The sequence below is a fragment of the Cibotium barometz genome, chromosome 33, assembly GCF_041138505.1.
Source record: "Cibotium barometz isolate CiBa-2024 chromosome 33, ASM4113850v1, whole genome shotgun sequence".
Lineage (NCBI taxonomy): Eukaryota > Viridiplantae > Streptophyta > Polypodiopsida > Cyatheales > Cibotiaceae > Cibotium > Cibotium barometz.
Window position 1 is genome coordinate 28,243,981 of NC_141078.1, and position 20,756 is coordinate 28,264,736.

The 20,756-nt window shown below is 36.5% G+C and overlaps 1 protein-coding gene across 1 annotated transcript; it reads left to right on the top strand.

The window, feature by feature from the left end:
- Positions 1-844: 844 nt before the first annotated feature.
- Positions 845-2,554, top strand: LOC147619469 (ubiquitin-ribosomal protein eL40 fusion protein). The gene is made up of 5 exons (XM_086773144.1): positions 845-1,070; positions 1,722-1,808; positions 1,916-2,018; positions 2,125-2,191; positions 2,282-2,554. The coding sequence occupies exons 1-5, from the start codon at positions 968-970 to the stop codon at positions 2,306-2,308; spliced, it is 387 nt and encodes a 128-aa protein (XP_086629270.1). The 5' UTR covers positions 845-967; the 3' UTR covers positions 2,309-2,554.
- The last annotated feature ends 18,202 nt before the right edge of the window (positions 2,555-20,756 follow it).

The following is a 20,756-nucleotide window of genomic DNA, read 5'->3' on the forward strand; positions in this document are numbered from 1 at the left end:
CACATTTTCAAAACTACCAAAGTTGTCATATAACATATTATAAGTGATTAACACAACTTAAAGTCCTTACCAACGTTGACCTATTCATAATATAAGGTAGATCCTTAGGCTGTCCCTTTATAATGTCCCAAAAGAGGTGTTTGAAATGCCAAAATGACCAAAATTTGCTTCTTCAAAACGTTAAGATTTTGATTCCCAAAGAATGCATTTTATCATATGTATACCTTGATTTTATGGGCATTTTATCATATGTATACCTTGATTTTATGGGCATTAAAGGTAAGTAATAAAAATCAGCATTGCAAAAAGTAGAAACAAGTTTGAAACATTTATAGTGTACCGAAACTGAAGAATTCGGAAAGATTTACAGGATATACAATATTTTTTTTTTGCCATGATTTTTCTCACCCCCACTCTTGGTGGAGTGGAGGAGAGGGTGAGCTCGATTGTAACTTGCATCATCGTAGAGTTGGGCTATTGTTCCCACCTCATATTTTCATACATGATAATAGTCATGACAACTAGCATTTACAGTTTAAGTTTCGGTGATTTTTTTTGAATTTGTTGAAATTTTGAAAGAACAATATCGACGCGAACACTTCCACCATTTGGACTATCGATTTTTGGGATCTAATCTCCTCAGATGAAACCTTGAGGCACATACTTGTAGGTTGTGTGTGTTCACTCTGCGAGCTATATCCAAAAAACGGAAAAGGGAAAAAAAGGAACAATATCAACACCCATGCGTGCTAGTGCTTGCACAGGGAGGAATCGAACCCTTAACCTTCGGACTCGAGTATTTTCGAGTCATGTCCAATAAATAAATTTTCTATTCTAGAAAAATAGCAAGTGAGATTTTAGGTTCGGGAACTAGGTTTGGCAAGTCGTCTTTTCCAACAAACTAGTTCAGGTGCTCTCTGGACGACTAGTTTTTTTCTGCAGATCCTTGGCGCCGGAGGTCTTGAAGATGCAGATCTTCGTGAAGACTCTCACCGGCAAGACCATCACGCTTGAGGTCGAGAGCAGCGATACCATCGACAATGTCAAGACGAAGATCCAGGACAAAGAAGGTACCCTTCCATGGTTTCTCGCTACCCTGTTTCGTGTCTTGTACTTTTTAGCCGCTGTCAGTCGGTAGTGTTCGTGCTTGGATTCAAAAATCCTGCTAAACTGTAGCAAACCGTGGAGACACGAGTGGCAAGACGACTATAATTGTGGATTCACCTAACACATGTAATTAGGGATCTAGGGTTTTTCCGACGACTATAATTGTGGATAACGTTAAGAGCTCGTTTTGATACATGTGACATCCGTGAAAGAAGTCACGGTTCATTTGGTGCCATATGCTAAGTGGTGGAAGAAGTTAGGGTTTGTGACAAATATAGAAGACCGGGCAGAAATTGTGACATGTGAATGTGTAAGGAGCTAGGGTTTATCTGACAAATGTGGAAGGAATTAGGGTTCCACTGCTACATATGATGAAATGTAGAAGATGATGCATGTGACTGTTGATGGAACTGGGGCTTTTTTCTCGGTATGGCTCCCTTTGAGATTTTTTTTTCTATGGTTGGAAGATGGTTTAAGTGACTAAAGACACAATCATGGCCCGTTTGAGCTGTCTTTTTGGGTCTTTGTCAAGCTCTCTTTGCTGGCATTCAATTTTTAAATCTATCTGTCTGTGTAAGTTATAGTGTTAATCTAACTGAACTTCTCATGCACAGGAATTCCTCCTGACCAGCAGCGCTTGATTTTTGCTGGCAAGCAACTGGAAGATGGGCGCACTTTGGCAGATTACAACATTCAGAAAGGTCTAGTCAATGAATGCATGGTGAAACCTATGTGTTGCATCTGTATGCGTGTGTGTGTGTGCGTGCTGGAATGCATTCTCTGATGGTGTAAATGTGCATGTTTGCAGAGTCTACGTTGCACCTGGTTTTGAGGTTGCGTGGTGGCATTATTGAGCCATCCCTGATGGCGCTGGCAAGGAAGTACAACCAGGAAAAGATGATTTGCCGCAAGTAAGCTAATCAATTTCTTTGCTAAGCTGTTTTAGCAATCCTATCCTAGCTTTTGCACTGTGTTGGTCTCTAACTGTTTTGAATTATTCTCCTTTTCAAATTGCAGGTGCTATGCACGTCTGCATCCCCGAGCTGTGAATTGCAGGAAGAAGAAGTGTGGACATAGCAATCAGGTACGGAGGCTTTTTATTATGACCTCGACACTTTGAACCCTGATTTCAGTGATTCCGATTTTATTCTGATCACAATGTGTTCTCTTCCAGCTTCGACCCAAAAAGAAGATTAAGTAGATGCAAACAGGGCTTGCGGTCAGAATCTCGCACGTTTTAGAGTTTTCTTTCTAGTGGAGTTGTTTCTGGAACCTTGAATGCTTGATTATGCCTCGGTCTCGTCTTTTTTCACTGTTGGTTATGTACTGAAATTTTGTGCTAATTTCTATTTGTGGATTGTAATTGTGAGAAGTTAGCATGTTCCAAGTCTCACAAACAGTGCAATGTGGTAGATTTTGTTGCATTTAACCCTATTCACCAAAGAAATCCCTTGCATCTCTCTCTCTCTCTCTCTCTCTCTCTCTCTCTACACACACATGTACACATTCATTTATTTTATTATTATAATACACCTACATTCATTAAACTGAAGGTTTGGGATTGCTAGTAGCACCAAAGCACATGAAATATCCTTGGATGATGGCTACATATGAAGAACTAATAGAAATCTGATGAGGGGGTGTTATTTAAAGATATCCTAGATCCTTGATGACATAAACCGTGTTGTAGAATTCAAAAAGAGGAGTCATCAGCAAAGCACTGAATCTCTACATGTTCACCATTCTTCAACTTTAGCCTAGTCACTAGTCCTCTTTCACAAGCTTCTTCCAAAGCCATTATCAAGGGGTGGGAAGCAATGGCAAAGAGAAAAGGGGTCAAAGGACATCCCTGTTGAGATATCGAGCTCATCTAGTGAGGCGGTGGACATTGATGATCCGCCTGAGGGATAGGTCTCACACTCACACCACTGGAATGGTTGGTGGGATCATGGGTGATCAGCAAAGCACTGAATCACTATGTGTGCACCATTCTTCAACTTTAGCCTAGTCACTAGTCCTCTTTCACAAGCTTCTTTCAAAGCCACTATCAAGGGATGGGAAGTAATGATAAAGAGAAGAGAAAAGGGGTCAAAGGACATTCCTGTTGAGATATCGAACTCATCTAGTGAGGCGGTGGACACTGATGACCCGCCTGGGGGATAGGCTCCACACTTACACCACTGGCATGGTTGGTGAGATCATGTGTGATATGCGACCAGTGGGATGACAGGCTGTGTGACAGTCATTCTAGAGACTGGCATAGTTACAGTGCCAGCTCATTTAGTTGGGTTTACACTATAGAGAACCCTAGTATGTATTTGGTTGAGTACCTTTTTATATGGTGTGTACTCTTATCTTTGTATATGGTGTGTTGAGAGTGGTGAGTGAAGAAGAAGAAGATTTTCAGTATCTCACCTTATGTGTTCTCTTTTAGGGTTTTGTGAGTGTGTGCTTGCAAGAGCTCAAGCTCTCTTCTCCCTTGCATCTTTTCATGGTATGAGTTTGGTTCATGCTAAGGGCTGAGCTACAAGCAAGAGAAGCACAGGAAGCGGTACGAGGGTAAGAGCTTCAACTACTCTTCTGTATTTGAATTGGCGACTATTCTTGTCGGGAGCTCTATGGGAGGCACCGGTAAATGATCTCTGATTGAGGAGCTTTCTTTGCGGGAGTAAAGCTATAGGGCAACTATACTGTCTTATTGGACGATATTTTTCGGGTAAAAAACGTGTTTCGGTTGCGTTACGATCTCTGTTTTTTAGAAAGCAGGCGATTTCGAGCATTGCGAGTTAGTCATCGATTCTCTGTAGAACTCTGTTTTAAGAACTGCAGGAAGACATTGGTTTTGCAGACATTGTGTGTTGCAAGGAGGTCAATAGTTGTCATTGGGTGTATATATGCACATTGAGGTCACTGGTTATGATATTGGAGTGTAGTACAGTACCGTTGTAGAAAATACAGTAGTTTGTGCAGGATATATCAGAGTATTGTTTTTGGTAAATTTGTGCGTCTGGCAAGATGTCAAATGATGATAAGAATAACTTTCATGCTTGGAGATTCAGGTTGATAAATTTTTTGATGGAAAAGGGTTACTGGATCTCCGTCTTTCCTTGAGCAAAACAGAATGGCGCTACACACATGTAGAACAAGCCTATCTGCCTTCTAATCAAGTCTGGAGAGATATTAGCACATACCTTTCCACTATAGACACTTGGTTGTTGAGCTTGAGCATTTCAGACACGAAGAGATCTAGCGAAGTTGCAGCTTCTTCACCTCTCTAACACCTTCTTGCTCCTTGACTTCTCTTCATCTCCTCTTTAAGCTTCCAATCCCCCCATCCACCATCTCTCGACTTATCAAGTTGATCACATGAATCAGCCATCTGACCGCCCTGCCTACCTGCACGTGCGAGAGGGACGCATGCTACCCACTAATGTACTAGTGCATGCAAACCCATGTGTGGATTGATTGCCTAAGGACACCCCACTACGTGTCATCTAGTCTCTCTCTCTTTTCTTCTCTTATTTACTTCTATGTGCATGAATTTTGTGAATATGTTTTATAAGTATATAAGGTGAGATATTTCTAGTGCTCTTTCAAAGTAGGACGGGCTTCCACACTTGAGTTCTCCTTCACTGCTATTATGAACCTTGGCTCACCTCTTGGACACACACACACACACACACACACACACACACACACACATACATACATACATACATACATACATACATACATGTATGTATGTATGTATGGATGCCTTAACTTTCTCTTTTGGAATCGTTTTTTTCTCTCCACATGGGACTACCCTCTTATGGGGGGTGGAGGCTAAAAAAATATAAAAAATCATTTTTTTCAATGGTCGGTGACCTTTGGCTATATGGGGGACGGAGGTTAAAAAAAATAAAAAATTAATTTTTTTCAATGGCCTGTGACCTTTGGCTTTAAGAAATTAAGACTAATTTTTTTCAATGGCCTATGACCTTTGGCTTTAAGAAATTAAGACTAATTTTATTGAGGATTAAGGAGACAAAGCTCATAATGAAACTTACTTTTGGGCTTAAAAATAGGGGATCTTTCTAATTTTCGAACTAGGATTCTCTTTCTAGCTATTAAAATGCCTACTAGCAGGATCATTGGGTTGGTGGTGCCTTGTCTGCTAACATGCTAGCTGAGCAAAATAGGCATTTGCCCTGAATGGAATCCTATTATTCCCTTCGAGCTCAAGAATTTTCACTTTTGTACTTTGCATGCATTCATGCGTGTCTTTGATCGTCTGCTCAAGTGTCACATTGATTATGCATTTATCATGAAAGGTAAGAAAAGATAACATGAAGCTCTTCAAAAAAGTAGAGGAGCTACTCAACTCAATTGGATGCCATGGTGGCAATGTGCATATTACTGTTAACAAGATCTATGGCATGAATTATGAAGTGACACAATAGGTGTCTATGAGTGGATATAAGGTAAGACATTTTCTAGAGGCACCATAAAAATTAAAGAACTCAAAGTCCTGGGACTTGTGGAAGGATTTGTGTAAATGTACGATATTCGATTGCACCAATCTAAGCATTGTAGTTCTACGTGAGAAGATTTGGTCATATTTCAATAAGCTGGTTAAATTAATGACCAAAAGCAGGACGACTGTAGAGGAGCGTCAAAAATTTCAAGAAGAGCTTCAAAATTTTACAAAGGCCATGGTCGATACATGGGGTAATATCAACATTACACATTACATGGTAAACATGAGTTTTTTTCTACTCATCAATTTAAAATGATTATGAATAATAGTTTTTAAATTGGTCTTGTTTTCTTCTGTAGCACATTTTGTATGCTCACGGTGCATACTTTAATATGGTTCTCTTGACATATGGAGCATCCAAGGAATGGATCAATCTCACTATCGAGCTAGAGGAGTATATTTTAAAAACACCCGACATGGGGGAGGGAAGACTCATATAAATTACCTCAAGGAAATGTTTAATTGGTTTTACAGATATACTTTTGGGTGAAAACTATCCATGGAAAAGGCCCGTACGAGTGATTTAATAAAGGCAGCAAGAAATCAAGCCAAAATGAGAAGATCACTGAACTGGAAAGTTGGCACAGGACCAACACATCATGCAGCATGGAGATCATCAAGAAGACGAGAAGGAAGAATTTGGATTCAGTGTAATGAAATTTTGTATACCAAACAAATAAGAACATGCCATAACAAGTAGACAACATTTTGAAGAGTGTTGTGAACATTATTGCTTAATACAGACTAGTAATTAAAACTTAATCGCATCATTTCATTACATAAAAGATATAACAAAATATTTACAATGACAAGATAATTAATTTCTCTCGAGTTTCTTCTCTACTTGCTCTTTCTCTTTAGCACTTAGAGCATAGCTAGCATAGTAGAGGAAGTATCCAATTTTGGAAGGCCAAAATCTTGTACCATGTCCAAAGATACGATTGGCATCACACTTCTCTATAAGCATGGCCTTATGTGTATTGTAAGGGATAAAAGAATAGCCCATATATCTAGATAGTGCCTTGAGTGTGAGAAGTGAAATATCAGCATCACTAAAATATTTGCTGTGGTATAGACAATAAATATTTCTTTGTCAATAGATGGATGCAGTGTGTAAGAGCAGCATCTTGCCTAACTCTTGCATGGGCAGCACCTCCACATCCAAGGAAATTGTCGGCATCATCAAGCTCTATCTGCATCATTAACAAAGAACTCGGCTTTCACATAAATTCAGTCACAATAACATAAACTCACTGAAGAACAAATAAATTACCTTCTAGTTCTCATCCTCTTCCAACTTGGATGCATCCCAAAGGTTTATGGAGCCTTCTTCATTTCCTTGATCAAGCTCAGGCAAGGGCTCTCTTCCCATTTCAGTAATTCCCAACTTCTCTTGAATACTTTGAAATTCTAGCTCTGTGTGGGAAGAGAAGATTCAGCCTCCTTGGCTTTGTCAAAGCACAATGACATGGCTCTAGGGGCTTCAATGAAGTTCTCTATCACCTCGGTGTCCAACTTTAGAAACTCCTCTTTATGTTCATTCTCCACATCGAGTATACCTTTGGCAAATTCACAACCATATGCTATAATTGCGAGGAAATAATCCTCCCTTAAATTATAAAGCTTTTGTATGTGGGAAAGAAGGATAAAATTCTTGCCATTTATAAGAAAGAAGGGCAACCCAAGGATGAGGAAGTTTGATTTTAAGTGCCCTCCATGCACATATGATCCCTCATCACAATAACAGTGGATGCTTTAAACTCTGCCACATCAAACCCTCTGCTTAGAAGGCACTCCTCATCACCCCAGAAACTAGGTCCATAACCTCATCTTCAGATTCAATCTCTGTGACAAATGATGCTTGTGAAACCTTTTAACCCTTTTGAACTTCCAGTTCATCCTTTCTGTAGTCCTCTTTGTTTGCATGAAGAAATAGATAAGAAACAAACCCAAAGTAGTACTCGAGAACCTTACACTTTTTCTTATGCAGAGGGTAGTCCTCTTTGTTTGCATGAAAAAAATAGATAAGAAACAAACCCAAAGTAGTACTCGAGAACCTTACACTTTTTCTTATGCAGAGGGTAGCTGTCAAGACAAGTCTTTATCCTCTTATCTTCTAATTAGGTATCCCACCTTCCTGACATGCTTTTCTTTTTAGATGAGGAGAGGGCAAAGTTGGCCATGTGAACATATTGTGATGATCCCTCATTTATAATTTTTGTACTTACCAATTTACTATATGCCTCCCACTCTTCCCTAAAAACAAAGCTTGCCATGTCCTTAACAATATGTTCCAAACTGAAGGGCACAATGAATATTGGCTCAACATCTGGAAGACGTTCATCGCTAGCTCTCCTTAACAAATCGAATAGGTTTTCATTTACACTAGGCTCATTTGTTACCTCTTCAAGTGTATCTAAATCTTCCACAGGATCATAATAGTGAACCACTTACTGCTCCATGCTCGAAATGCCTTTCACGGGGTGAGGGATGAAGGACCAAACGGAACTGAAACTGCTTATCGCACAGTGAACTGAATTCCCACGGTGCGAGTGAAGGGGATTGAAAGCGATTGATTTCCACGGCATGAGGAAGGGGGACAGAAAGAAAAGAAAAGACGTTATTGTGCCGTGACAAAAAATATAAAATTTAAACAAGGAACAACTATATATAGACATCATTAGGACTGACGTCATTCGTGTAGGGATGACATCACCAAAGTGTGCCAAATTGCCACGTGTAGGGCTGACATGTAGGGCTTACATCATCAAAGTGTACATCTAAATGCCACGTGTAGGGCTGACATCATCATCGAATCACTACATGTAGGGCTTACGTCATCTTTATAATAATGACATCGCACTTTGTAAAAAGAAAAAAATATTCATTTTTTTGTTGGGTTCCATTGACAGTGCAAGAGCTATTTTCTTTATTTTTGAATTTATCTTTTCACTCCATGGGCGACAGACACCTTCTCGTATTGGTGGAACAGGATTTCTTCTATCGCTCCATGGACAGAAGGATTTTCCTCGCACGATTTTGTTGACACGATTTTGTCGATGACGCGATACTAATCATCGATTTAAATCCGATTTGCTCTATCGCTCCTTGGATGGTAGGTACCATTCTGTTGACGGCGCGATATAGATCATCATCTTGATTTGGTTTTGCACTATCGCTCCGTGGACAACAAGTATGGCTCATACAAAGAAAACTGTGAGGATGGTGTACCATGATCCCTCCCTTTCAAAATAGTAAGATTTAGAGCCAGAACCTCAAAGTCAAGCTCAGGCAACAACATCTAGGCAACCATTAGAGAAGAAACCAGTAAAGGGGAGAACTAATATATCCAAGGCAAGAACTTTCATTCAGAAACAAAAGAGATTGTTTGCAGAGATAAGGCAAGCACAATAGTCTACACATCTTCTCATCCTTAGGGCACCATTCCTAAGAATTATAAGAAAAGTAAGTGACAATATCAAAGGGCAGGGACATTATAGATGGCAGAGCAATGCAGTGGAATGTGTACAAGAAGCTTGTGAAGAATTCCTTATAGACTTTATGAATGATAGCTTCATATGTGCTGCCCATGCAAGAAGAGTCACTTTGATGGACAAAGACGTGACACTTGTAAGTAGGGTGAGGTATAGGTTTGACAAATTTCTTCATTCCTTGCCAACAATGAGGGATAGGAAAGCCTTTGAGATCTTTACAATTACCCTAGCATTAGAAAAGAAATCAAAGGCAGAGAATATAAAAGTAGAAGAAGTCACCTCCCCTAGTCCTCCCAAGAAGAAAAGAAGACCTCTAAGCTTGCAATTCAATTTTGAATATTCTAGATTCTGAAATTTGTAAATTTTTTTTAATTTGGTAAACCCTTGGATCTCATGAGTTTTGGATGTGGAGTGCTCATGCAAGAGCACTCAATATTATTTTGAATAATTCAATTACTCCTAAAGATCCAAACTCTCCACTCCCAAGTCAAGCCTCTCCATCTAAGAAGAAGAAGAAGAAAATGCATGTACATTCACTACACTGAAGCATTTTTATGTTTAAGCAAGGAACTCTACATAAAGAAACCAAGGGTGCTTCTCAACAACAAGGCACTCATAAAGAAACCAAGGGTACTAAACCAAGAAGTACCTCAAAGAAAAGTGGTCCTCAAGTGGGTGCCAAAAAGGGTGTTGGAAAAAAAGCTAATAAGGAACTCAAGTTTGCTGGGGGTAAGAATAACTAGAAGTAGTCAAAGGAAAAGAAGGGCATGGAGACAAAGGAAAGGGACATGGAGACAAAACCAGAGGAGATGGGGACAAAATAGAAAGCTTCATTCCTCCCTCTTTATCATTGTAAATATTTAAAAATTTTCTTCTAATTTTATCATCCTTTTTGTAAAGATTGAGAAATCCTCTTCTCATTTTATCATGTGTTGTACTCGGAACACATTTGTACTTAAATTTTTCAAAAGGTAGGAACATGAGTTTGTAATGGGTTGGCTATGGTTTTGAGATATTATGACACAATTGCCTTTAAATGTCATCTCGTGACTCAAGTACATTTCTAAAAGGAAAATATTGGAACTCTAAAAGGAATTCATAAAAAAGCTCCAAATATTGTAATTCTAAAAGAACATAAAAAATTCCAAAGGCATAGCAATCACAAGACAAAACTTTTCATTGATGAATTACATAAGTAAATTTATAAAATTGGTTTGAGAGGAGCCCAAGAGTCGAAGGTAAATATTATAATTCTAATTAAACTTCATAAAAAAACTCCAAAGATTTGTTATTAAGTCATGCTTATACCAGCAGATTTCCAATCAGCATCTACCAAGGTCTTCGATACCATTCACATTCGAATCTTTCTATTCTTCACCTTGAATCGTGTCCTACTTATATCGTCACTTCCCATGATATTAAGGTGTGGCTCCAATGCTTGATTGCACTTATAATTTCCACCACACCGTTGGGAAACCTAACGCATATGTTAAGAGGCAAAACAACTTGTTCATTCGCTTGCAATGGGACCTACTGTTGTTCTACGTCCACTATTCATAATAAAAGCACATGTATAAGGTAGCACGGGCTTTAAGATACTAAAATGTAACAATGGAATCTACTACATTGCACTTGAATGTATCATTCTTATGCCGCTCCTCTATAATTTTCCACTGCTCTCCAAGCAAGAAGGCAACCATGTCATCACCTACTAATACTTTCTTGCACACAAACATGGTAGGTGTTTGTGAGAAAGTAAATTTATTGAACATCTTAGCAAAGAAGATGAATTGGGCATACCCAACTGAGACACCCAATTGAGACCCACAGATCGAGATGGCTTTGCAAACTTCAAAGATCCTTGTATGTCACAAAGCATCTTCGATTCATGACCATAACCATCCAAGCATCAGGGGTTGGCCATTCAACAGAAGAGAGGAGAGGAGATGTGATAATATGTAGCTTACCAAACCCACCATCATGCATTGACACCACATAGGAGTGCTGGTAAAAGAAGATCTTTTCCTTAAGAAGGTCTGCACTGGCAAAACAAGAAAACAGTGCCTCACCAATGTCTGCATCATGGAGTGCTCGAAATATTCTGGTAAGGCTTCGTAATGGTTGATCCTCTGCTAAGTTGGAAGGAAAAATATATGCAACCCAAAAATAAGATCATTAAACATGAAAGATGTAGCTATCGTAATATTTGTAACCCAAAAATAAGATCATTAAACTTGAAAGATGTAGCTATCGTAACATCACACGTCTCCTTCCTTTTCTATGATACTTACTGTTGCATATGGGAACCGAGTTTATTTTGGTGAAGATGGATGTCTTGTGCCGTGTACACATGTTGTACAATGGCCACCAGGTCTCCATTGCTCAATTTTCTGAATCCCTGTAAATGACCCTTCCAATGAAGCTCCATCACATCTCGTCGTCGTCAAACTTGTTGGTGTGGACCAATAGCAGTAGGCTGTAGGAAAACCCAAGCACCCTTGCAAAATGCCTCTCTCACCTAGGCACCATCATTGTCTCTCTTGTTATACAACGAGATCTCCTCAATCTCATCTTTTGGTCTTCTTTGTGGTGTGGCCATATCAACTGTGAAGCTATAGTAGTGAGAGTAGGGTTGGGCAAATGAGATAGAGAAAGAAAAAGCAAAGATGCTATGTAAATTAGGGTTGCGAGATTGATGTGTGAGATCCCTATCCCTACCATGCAAGAGATTCGGGGTGCTAGCAACAGAAGTAGCACTTCTTGCGCGGGGCAGGGTTCCACACTCGGGGCCTCACCCACGGATATCCGGACAAGAGACTAATCCGTCGGTTTTTCCAAAACCGAACCCGGAAAAAACTTTCCTTATTCGGAAAGCACGTGCGATTCCACCAGGATAACTTTTTACTCTAATGTAGTCAAGACCATTACTGATCAAGCTGATCCGACCGCACCTATAAAGATACTCGATCAGATCAAGGAAGAAACTTGCACTTGGATCATTAGGATCAACGCTTTTTTTCCCATCAAGAGGCACAGCCGTTGATTCGTATCCATAGAATAATTACTATCTTGGATTTACTTTATCTATCGCAATAACAGAAATTGAGTCTCGATTTACGGATCCATCAGTCCAGCCTAACCCCATCCAGTCCCATGGGTTAGCCAACCGCCCAACCACTCTAGTGATGTGATCCAATTAGGAATTTGGTTAGGTTTTGTCCCGGGTACCAAGGAAAAGAGTTCCAAGGCCCCCTAGCCGGAAGTTCATGCAAACATAAAACTAGTCACACCGTGGTTATACACCCAATATGAAATTGCCTTTTTCTCAGCATCAGCTAACTTTAAAACAATTCTTTAATGAAACCATTATGTCACTGATGACAATCCTCGAAATCATTGGTTGAATCCATATTACCAATCATTCATTCATCGGTATACTTATGGCATCATTGGCAACCAGAACGCTTACCACCTGTTCACTCAGGAGCCTTTTCAGTTCCTAGCTCATAGTACCCGACAATTCAAGATGGAATCCTCGTTGAAGATCAGCAAGATCAATCAATAGATCCATATAAGAGAGCCATGGACTCGTCCGTTGAGGACCAGCAAGGTCAATCAACCAGATCCACCCTCTAGGATCCTTCGCAGGCGACCTAGCGCTTCACTCATAGGCCGCTTCCTTGGTCCCTCATCCACCGTACCGGAAGCTCACCATTTAAATTGAATCGAGGTTGGTCAAGACCTCGGCCGACCTTGCTACACGAGACATCCTCCATTGACTCTCCGTCACAGCAGTTGCAACTTTATCAATTAGGTCTCCATGACCTTAATCCATAAGACGGTCAAAATGCTTCCCCAGTATTCTTGACATAAAACAGTCATTTACAAACAGTCACAAAATACAGTTTCTATATCGAACTCTTGTCTTTCCACATTATCCCTCCTCGGTCCACATTACTTATTCCACATTCCATTCATATGTGTACTCATTCTCATCCATTCACTCATATCGACGACACATTATTTCATATACACATTCACATTCATTATTCTACATACACATCCATGTTCGTACATCCACATCATACATCCAATCCCATATCTGCATTCATACATACACATCCATACATCCATATCCACATCCACATTCACATCTATACATCCACATCTACATGCATACATCTATTTTCACATCCTTATTCATACATCCACATCCACATACATACATCCACATCCGTATCTACATCCATACATCCACATCCATATACATACATCCATATCCGTATCTATATCCATATATCTACATCCACATCCACATTCACATTCATACATACATATCTACATGCATACCTCCACATCCACATTCATACATCCACACTTTCATTTTCACATCCACACATCCACATTCATACATCCATACTTCCATTTTCACATCCACACATCCACATTCACATTCATATCTATACATCCACATTCACATTCACATTCACATCCATACATCCACATCTATATGCATACATCCATTTTCACATCCTCATTCATGCATCCACATCCATTTTCACATCCACATCCATACATCCACATCTATATGCATACATCCATTTTCACATCCTCATTCATACATCCACATCCATTTTCACATCCACACATCCACATCCACATCCACATTTACATTCACACATCCACATCCGTATCTATATCCATACTCACATTCATTCATACATTCACATCCACATTCAATTTCATACATTCATTTTCACATTCCCATTCATATAACCACATACGCCTTCACATCTATTCTTTTACATCACATCCATTCTCGCCCTATCACAACCCATATACATCTTATCCTATCACATACACTTCTTACCTCATCCCATACACATCTTATCACATCTAAACTCCTCTTATCACATCCTAACTCATCTCATATGCATCTTATCACATCTTATCACATCTCATACACCTCTTATCACATCCTATCACATCTCATACACATCTTATCACATCTCATACACTTCTTATCACATCCTATCACTTCCCATATCTATTTATAGAATACAAGAGAATTCTTATATTTAATATAAGATTTCTCTACACATTTATTTATGCATAAATTTCATTTAAGGAGACTAACACTTTCGAAATAAAAATCAATCTTTTATGCATCTTCCTATGCATAAATTTATTTAAATGAAAATGACACTTGTGAATTAAAATTCAATCTTTTATGCATCTTCCTATGCATAAACTCAATTTAGATGAGAATTAACACTTTTGAATTAAAAATCCATCTTTTATGCATCTTCTTATGCATAAATTCAATTTAGATGAGAATTGACACTTTTGAATTAAAAATCCATCTTTTATGCATCTTCCTATGCATAAATTCAATTTGGATGAGAATAACACTTTTGAATTGAAATTCCATTCTTTTATGCATCTTCCTATGTATAAATTCAATTTAGATGAGAATGACACTTTGAATTAAAAATCAATCTTTTATGCATCTTCTTATGCATAAATTCAATTTGGTAGGAATTACACTTTTAGAATAAAAGAATTTCTCTTATGCATCTAAGTTATGCATAAAATCTATTTATGATGAAAATCACACTTTTAGTATAAAAAGAATATCTTTTATGCATACCTCTATGCATGAAATCCAATATGGTAAAAGTAACACTTTTACAATAAAATAATCAACTTTTATGCATACCTCTATGCATGAAATTCAAATATGATAAAAGTAACACTTTTATAATAAAATAATCAACTTTTATGCATACCTCTATGCATGAAATTCAAATATGATAAAAGTAACACTTTTATAATAAAATAATCAACTTTTATGCATACCTCTATGCATGAAATTTAAATATGATAAAAGTAACACTTTTATAATAAAATAATCAACTTTTATGCATACCTCTATGCATGAAATTCAAATATGATAAAAGTAACACTTTTATAATAAAATAATCAACTTTTATGCATATCTCTATGCATGAAATTCAAATATGATAAAAGTAATACTTTTATATTAAAATAATAATCTTTTATTTATACCTCTTTGTATGAAATTCAATATGATAAAAGAAACACTTTTATATTAAAATAATAATCTTTTATGCATACCTCTATGCATGAAATTCAAATATGATAAAAGTAACACTTTTATAATAAAATAATCAACTTTTATGCATATCTCTATGCATGAAATTCAAATATGATAAAAGTAATACTTTTATATTAAAATAATAATCTTTTATTTATACCTCTTTGTATGAAATTCAATATGATAAAAGAAACACTTTTATATTAAAATAATAATCTTTTATGCATACCTCTATGCATGAAATCTAAATATGATAAAAGTAATACTTTTATAATAAAGTAATCATCAATTATGCATAACATAAAAATCAATTTCTCCATGATTACAATAAAATTCTTTCAATTAATCTAGATGATAATTCTTAGAATATGATAGGAAGTTCTCTTTTCATGCTTTGAATAATTTTATTTTATGTGTAATTTTTATAAAATTTTTGCCATAGCTCCGTTACTATGACTGATAAATCTCAATTTATTTTGAAGGATAAAGCTTATCATTAAAAAAATGATTAGAATGATCTCTAATTAGATCATTAATCCAATAATAGATTGAATCATCAATATTCATGAAATACATAAACTAAAAGCATAGAAAAAAGTCATTAATTTGACCTCAAGCATAGATTAATCTTGGATTAAAAAAAGCTTTATGAAAAGCTTCATTTGGATTGAGAATGGGTCATGAGCATGACTATTTCTTGAGTGAGAGAGAGAAATTACATAAAAACCATTAGAATTAAGCATAAATGGAAATTTATGTAATTCTTTACTATCATTAATTAATTAACTTCAATAGCATTCATTAAATTATGTAACTCTTCACTAACTTTCATCAATTAACTTCAATAGCATTCAAAAACCATTCCAATTAAGCTTCTCAAGCTTGAGAGGGGTTGAGAAGAGAGAAACATTGAGAAATTATAGAAAAGATCAAAATTCACCATTTACCTTATAAATTGCTTGATTCTTTGTTCATGGTAGAGGTCCCCAACCAATCAATTGGTTTAGTATGTTGATGGAGCCACCAATGGGGATTGAAGAAAGAGGGAAGCTCCAATTTTCTCAATTTGGAGAGAATTTTAGAGAATAGTAGAAATTAGCATTATTTTAGCATAACTTTAGTATAGTAAAATTCTCCTCTTTTTTTCAAAGGGCTCATGTTCTATTTATAGGAGAGGGAAGCTCTAATCAAAGCTAACTGAATTATAGAATTTTTTTAAATTGAGTTTGGTTGAATTTGGACTAGATTTGGACCTAGTTTGGTTACTTTTTGATTCGGTTTGGTTCCATTTTGATTTGGTTTGGTTCAAGAGAGAGGAGAGATAAAAATATCACATTATTTTTGAGTTTAAAACTCATTCAAGCTTGTGAAGTATGCACGTCATTTAAGGGAATCCCCTTCCTTACATATGTGTCAAAATGGAATCATTAAACTCAAAATATCTCATATTTTTGATATTACTCATAGTTTCTTACTAATAAACCTTGTACATAGTTAACTCTTCATCTTATGTGAGTATTTACTCATTTTTGGGTATCTTCTTTTACAAATTGAATTTATCTCCTCCCCACACATAGATTGATTCTATTGGCCCACAAGAACCTTAATTGGACCATAATGTAAAAATTTCTGAAAATCTAGACCCTTAGGCTAAGGGCCTTTATACCCATTTCCAATTAATTTCAATTACACATTGAAAAGTTCTTTTTGAATTTTTATTTCAAGGGAATTTATTTTAATAACATGAGAAATTTTTCTATCAAAAAATATTCAAAATCTGAATATTCTCTCTCTAGAATATTTTCTCTCTCTATGTCAAAACAGGTAGAGACAAGATCTTTTATATTTCTGAAGAGGGGATTGATTACAGGAGAAGATGCTGGACATCTTGAGAGGTTGGGGAGGAATCTTACATAAAGTGTTACTTTTATCATATTTGAATTTCATGCATAGAGGTATGCATAAAAGATTATTATTTTAATATAAAAGTGTTTCTTGAATGAAATTATTTTATGTGTAATTTTTATAAAAATTTTGCCATAGCTCCGCTACTATGACTGATAAATCTCAATTTATTTTGAAGGATAAAGCTTATCATTAAGAGAATGATTAGAATGATCCCTAATTAGATCATTAACCCAATAATGGATTGAATCATCAATATTCATGAAATACATAAACTAAAAGCATAGAAAAAAGTCATTAATTTGATCTCAAGCATAGATTAATCTTGGATTAAGAAAAAGCTTTATGAAAAGCTTCATTTGGATTGAGAATGGGTGATGAGTAGGACCATTTCTTGAGTGAGAGAGAGAAATTACATAAAAACCATTAGAATTAAGCATAAATAGAAATTTATGTAATTCTTTACTATCATTAATCAATTAACTTCAATAGCATTCATCAAATTATGTAACCCTTCACTACAATTCATCAATTAACTTCAATAGCATTCAAAAACCATTTCAATTAAGCTTCTCAAGCTTGAGAGGGGTTGAGAAGAGAAACATTGAGAAATTATAGAAAAGATCAAAATTCACCATTTACCTTACAAATTGCTTGATTCTTTATTCACGGTAGAGGTTCCCAATCAATCAATTAGTTTAGTATGTTGATGGATCCACCAATGGGGATTGAAGAAAGAGGGAAGCTCCAATTTTCTCAATTTGGAGAGAATTTTAGAGAATAGTAGAAATTAGCATTATTTCAGCATAACTTTAGTATAGTAAAATTCTCCTCTTTTTTTAAAAGGACTCATGTTCTATTTATAGAAGAGGGAAGCTCTAATCAAAGCTAACTGAATTCTAGAATTTTTTAAATTGAGTTTGGTTGAATTTGGACTAGATTTGGACCTAGTTTGGTTACTTTTTGATTCGGTTCGGTTCCATTTTGATTTGGTTTGGTTCAAGGGAGAGGAGAGATAAAAATATCACATTATTTTTGAGTTTAAAACTCATTCAAGAATGTGAAGTATGCACCTCATTTAAGGGAATCCCCTTCCTTACATATGTGTCAAAATGGAATCATTAAACCCAAAATATCTCATATTTTTGATATTACTAATAGTTTCTTACTAATAAACCTTGTACATAGTCAACTCTTCATCTTATGTGAGCATTTACTTATTTTTGGGTATCTTCTTTTACAAATTAAATTTATCTCCTCTCCACATATGGATTGATCCTATTGGCTCACAGGAACCTTAATTAGGCCATAATTCAAAAATTTCTGAAAATCTAGACCGTTAGGCTAAGGTCCTTTATATCCATTTTCAATTAATTCTAATTGTACATTGAAAAGTTCTTTTTGAATTTTTGTTTCAGGAAAATTCATTTTAATAACATGAGAAATTTTTCTATCTAAAAATATTAAAAATCTGAATATTCTCTCTCTAGAATATTTTCTCTCTCTATGTCAAAACAGGTAGAGACAAGATCTTTTATATTTCTGAAGAGGGGATTGATTACAGGGGAAGATGCTGGACATCTTGAGAGGCTGGGGAGGAATCTTACATTCTCTTCCACTTGAAAAACGCGAGATGTCCTCATCTCGCAAACTGGGGGTAATTTCGCAAGATGCACGAATATGAGATTGAGAGAAAATTTAATTAAGATTAACCACCAAGAAAAGTCTTAAAGAGAGTAAGACTCAAGACAAGAACAAAGATTTCAACTTTATTCACTCTTGGAACATATACAGTAAAGATAGAAGAACTTTTTACACTTCCATAAGCCCGTCCATCATATGGTCACAAAAGCAGCACTCACAAGCTGCACACGTATAAGGTAACTCAGCTATGGGAATAATTCGACCGGTTATTGCAGCACCTATCTCACTGGTATGAGGTGACCTATTAAAAGGACCTCTCAGAGGCAAGCCAAAAACGGGATAAAGGCATATCTTCTGATGAGGAAGAAAACACGCTAGTAAGAAGACCCGCTCAGAAAACCCAACATGCCTTGATCTCATCACGCAATAGTATCGGGGACCCAAACCCAAAGCTTCAATAACCATAGCCAAGCGGACATTGTTACGAAAGTGCTCATTAGGAAAAAAGGGAGCTCATTTTGGGGCCCTTTAAGAAATCCACTATTTTTCGATTTATTTCTCTCCTAAAAGATCTCAAAAATAATAAAATATGAAAACGTGGCTCAAAACTGTCAGTAAGGACTACCAAACTGTCAGTTCAGAAAAGAATAAGATAATCTTTTATCTAACTAACACAATTTTGCATTAAATATCTCCTTAGTTTTTTTTTTGTTTCCCGAAGATTCCGCATCTCTTTTGACGAAGTGTGCAGGCCTCTCATAAAGAATCCATCACTGAACTTAATGATTGTATGGATACCGCCACACTTCCACGATTCATGTTAAAAAAAGACTATGAGATTGACAAGCAAACTTTGCAACCTCACAGAAGCATAAAAAATGGTCGATACTAGTGAGTCACAATCTCAGAAGAAGCGATTACATCATCTTCACATCGACTTAGAAGAACAATATGCTCTAGCACAAAAAAGACGAAAGGATATGGTGCTGAATGCTCAACAACAACGGGAAAATATGAGAAGAGAAGGGCTCCAACATATTGACTTATGGTATGATGGAAGCATATATCCAAAATGTCTAGTAAAAAACTCTACACCTCCATTTGTCAATCCAACCACACTACTGAGGTTTGCGGGCGATGGACAAAATGGACTTCTTGGTTATATTTCAGCATAGTTTGCATTTGCAGAAACATATAAAACAATGTACCTACAAGAAAAGGGGGCCATGATTCAAGAGATAGCTATTCTGCATTTGCAGAAACATATAAAACAATGTACCTACAAGAAAAGGGGGCCAGGATTCAAGAGATAGCTATTCGTACAAAATTAGAGTAGCAATTGCAGAATGAAATTGAGGAGCATTCAAAGAGTAAAAAAGAGTTGACAAGATCAAGAAGGAAGAGAACCGTGCTTGGAGACAGACAACGAAGCAGGAAGATTAAAATTATTACAAATTTGAAGGCTGGGACTGGTGGATGCAAGCGAAGAATTCAGGAAGCAAGGCTAGTTTGTAATTTTTTATTTTTTATACTAAAAAATGCTCTCTCAAATGACTATATCTATTTTGTCCATTAATGCAAAATAGGATTGGAAGTGTTGAATAATATAGGCATATTGTGTTGTTACTATAGGAAACTATTGGAGCCTGCAAAAGAAAATATGGATCCCAACCATCTTCCAGTTAAACAAATGAAAGGATTGCTTTCTTGTGGTGTAGCAAAAGGTTTGATTGAAGAAAAAAAATACAAAACAATCAAACGCAATGTTGTAGAGGACTTTATATCCAATAATCAAGTTGATGGTACTACAATCTAAGAGGCTCTTGATGTTAGTGGAGTTAGCAGGAAGGGATATAGTTCGATTTTCCATGCGATATCCTCAACTTTGAGAGATCAAAGGATTAAACGAGTTTTACTGCCAAATCCAGCAACCGTGTGGAAGATAAGAGGTCATTTGAATGAAAGTATA

Coding starts and splice junctions, on each gene's coding strand:
- LOC147619469 (XM_086773144.1), top strand. CDS start 968: ATGCAGATCTTCGTGAAGACTCTCACCGGCAAGACCATCACGCTTGAG. Junction 1,071..1,721: donor GAAGATCCAGGACAAAGAAG/GTACCCTTCCAT, acceptor TCTCATGCACAG/GAATTCCTCCTGACCAGCAG. Junction 1,809..1,915: donor AGATTACAACATTCAGAAAG/GTCTAGTCAATG, acceptor GCATGTTTGCAG/AGTCTACGTTGCACCTGGTT.